A 2,596-nucleotide genomic window follows, 5' to 3' on the forward strand; every position below is an offset into this window, starting at 1 on the left:
CACCACCTGGGCACAGGGCAACTTCAGCTCCTGGGGGCACCCCAAAAACCTTGAACACCCCAAAATACCTGAACATCTACCAAAAAAGCCCAAACCTCCCCCAAAACCCCCCCAAACACTCCCCAAAGCAGCACACGGCTGGACTCCACCACTCTAGCATGGGGAAGCTTCGTCTCCTGTGGGGGTCAGGGGCACCCCAAAAACCCAAAGGCCCCCCCAAAACACCTGAACATCTACCAAAAAAGCCCAAACCTCCCCCAAAAAACCCCCAAACACTCCCCAAACCAGCACACGGCCGGACTCCACCACTCTAGCATGGGGAAGCTTCGTCTCCTGTGGGGGTCAGGGGCACCCCAAAAACCCAAACGCCCCCCCAAAACACCTAAACACCCCCCTAAAGAAAACGCAGACAACCCACCAAACCACCTAAACACCCCCCAAAACACCCCCCAAACCAACCCACTTTGTCCTAACAGTCGGATTTTGGGGGGACAAAGAGTGTTCTGAGAACGCTCCGAGTGTTCTATGACAGACGAGGGGACCGACCACCTCCGGGGTGCCCCCCCAGGTTTTGGGGACTCCCCTGGATTTTGGGCCCCCCCCTCACCTCGAAGAGCAGGGTGAGCAGCAGGATGCGTGTGGCCAGGTTGGAGGCCTGGGGCAACGTGGCCATTTGGCTGATCCACTCCGAGACCGTCTTGGTGTCGCTGGTGGTGAGCGGCACGGCCGCCTTGATGAGAACGTCGGCCGCCTCCCACACCTGGGGGGGCAGGGGGTTAGGGGGGCTTCAGGGGGGCGGGGGAGTCCAGGGGGGTTCCACCCTTGCTGCACCACCTGCTTTAGCACTGAGACCCTCTAAGCCAGACCGCTGTGGCGCGTGGCCGTCACGAGCAGGTCGGGGGGCTCAGGGGACGCTCAGGGTGGGTTAGGGGATGTCAGGGGGTCTCAGGGGATATCAGGGGGTCTCAGGGGATGTCAGGGGGTCTCAGGGGATGTCAGGGGATCTCAGAGGATATCAGGGGGTCTCAGGGGATGTCAGGGGGTCTCAGAGGATATCAGGGGGTCTCAGGGGAAGTCAGGGGGTCTCAGGGGATGTCAGGGGGTCTCAGGGGATGTCAGGGGATCTCAGAGGATATCAGGGGATCTCAGGGAATGTCAGGGGGTCTTCAGGGAATGTCAGGGGGTCTCAGAGGATGTCAGGGGGTCTCAGGGGATGTCAGGGGGTCTCAGGGGATGTCAGGGGGTCTCAGAAGGGTCCCGTACCTGCTGCACCACCTGCTTGAGCACGCTGTCCCTGTAGGCGGGCCCGTTCCTGCGCACGGCCGTCATGAGCAGGTCGCACACGCGGTACACGGTGTCGGGCAGCTCGTCCAGCAGGCGGGAGCAGCCCGGCAGCATCGAGTCGGTGAAGGCCCCGAGCTCCGCCGGCTCCAGCGGCTCGGCCCCCTCGAACTTCTCCAGGCACTTGGCCTCCTCCTCCTCCTGCCGCTCCCGCGCCCGCCGCTCCTCCTCCTCCTTGCGGCACGCGGCCTCCTGGGGAGGGACGGGGTGAGAAACGGGGGTGGGGGAGAAAGGGGGGTCTGGGGGGGGAAATGAGGGGTTTGGGGGGAAAAGTGGGGGTTTGGAGGGAAGAAATAGCCCCCCCCTAGTCCCCCATCCCCACGCCCACCTCGGGGGACTCTGCCCGCTGGTCCATGGGGATGTCCTGGCCCAGGGACATGGCGATGGCCCTCATCATCTGATCCTCCTCGGACATGCTCAGGTCCTGGGGGGCACAGGGGTGTGAGGGGCTGCGGGGGGGCTCAGGGACCACCCCTGCCCCAAAACTCACCCTCGCCGCGCCCCCCATGAGCGGGGGCGGGTGGGTGAGCAGGTACTCGGTGGCCTGTTCCATGGTGTTGGTGTTCAGCAGGGCCTCCATGGCGTGTTCCCGGGAGAAACCCATGTCCATCAGCTGGGGGGGCACATGAGGGGGTTACAGAGGGTAGGGGGGCTCAGAGAGGGACAGAAAGAGCTTTTTAGGGATAAAAAAGGGGTCTCAGGAATAAAAAAAGGATTGAGAGTATCAAAAAAGGGAGTTGGGGGATAACATTGGGGTTTAGGGGTTAAAAAAAGAATTGTCGAGAATCCAAAGAAGGTTTGAGAGACTCAAAAATTAGTTTGGAGGGCAAAGAAGAAGATTGGGGGGGGCAGAAAGAAGTTTGAGGACAGAAAGAAAGCATTTGGGGAATTAAAGAAAAAGGTTTGGGAGGACCCAGGGGACGTTTGAGGGAACCAGGAAAGATCAAAGTTTGGCAAGTTTGGGGGTCACAAGACCGAGGTTTTGAGGGTGCCCAAGGCTGAGCGTTGGGGGTGCAAGACTGAGGTTTTGGGGGACACAGGGCCAAGGTTTGGGGGTCACAAAGCCGAGGTTTGGGGGGGTCACAGAGCCGAGGTTTGGGGGGTCACAAAATCAAGGTTTGGGGGTTTACAAAGTCGAAGTTTGGGGGTCACAAAGCCGAGGTTTTGGAGTCATAAAGCCGAGGTTTGGGGGGTCACAAAGCCGAGGTTGGGGGGTCACAAAGCCGAGGTTTGGGGGTCACAAAGCCGAGGTTTG

At 60.5% G+C, this 2,596-nt stretch overlaps 1 protein-coding gene across 1 annotated transcript in view; it reads right to left on the bottom strand.

The window, feature by feature from the left end:
* Positions 1 to 6: 6 nt before the first annotated feature.
* LOC108510526 (E3 ubiquitin-protein ligase HUWE1-like) overlaps positions 7 to 2,596 on the bottom strand; it is a gene marked incomplete at its 3' end in the record, with an annotated part of 3,779 nt that continues 1,189 nt past the window's right edge. Inside the window, exons 2-6 of the mRNA XM_017840205.1 lie at positions 1,832 to 1,954; positions 1,670 to 1,765; positions 1,264 to 1,533; positions 608 to 760; positions 7 to 30 (exon numbers count right to left, since the gene is read on the bottom strand). Of these exons, the coding sequence (XP_017695694.1) occupies positions 7 to 30; positions 608 to 760; positions 1,264 to 1,533; positions 1,670 to 1,765; positions 1,832 to 1,954 (666 nt within the window). The remainder of the gene's footprint in view (positions 31 to 607; positions 761 to 1,263; positions 1,534 to 1,669; positions 1,766 to 1,831; positions 1,955 to 2,596) is intronic.

Source organism: Lepidothrix coronata, unplaced genomic scaffold, assembly GCF_001604755.1.
Source record: "Lepidothrix coronata isolate B3197 unplaced genomic scaffold, Lepidothrix_coronata-1.0 Scaffold1211, whole genome shotgun sequence".
NCBI lineage: Eukaryota > Metazoa > Chordata > Aves > Passeriformes > Pipridae > Lepidothrix > Lepidothrix coronata.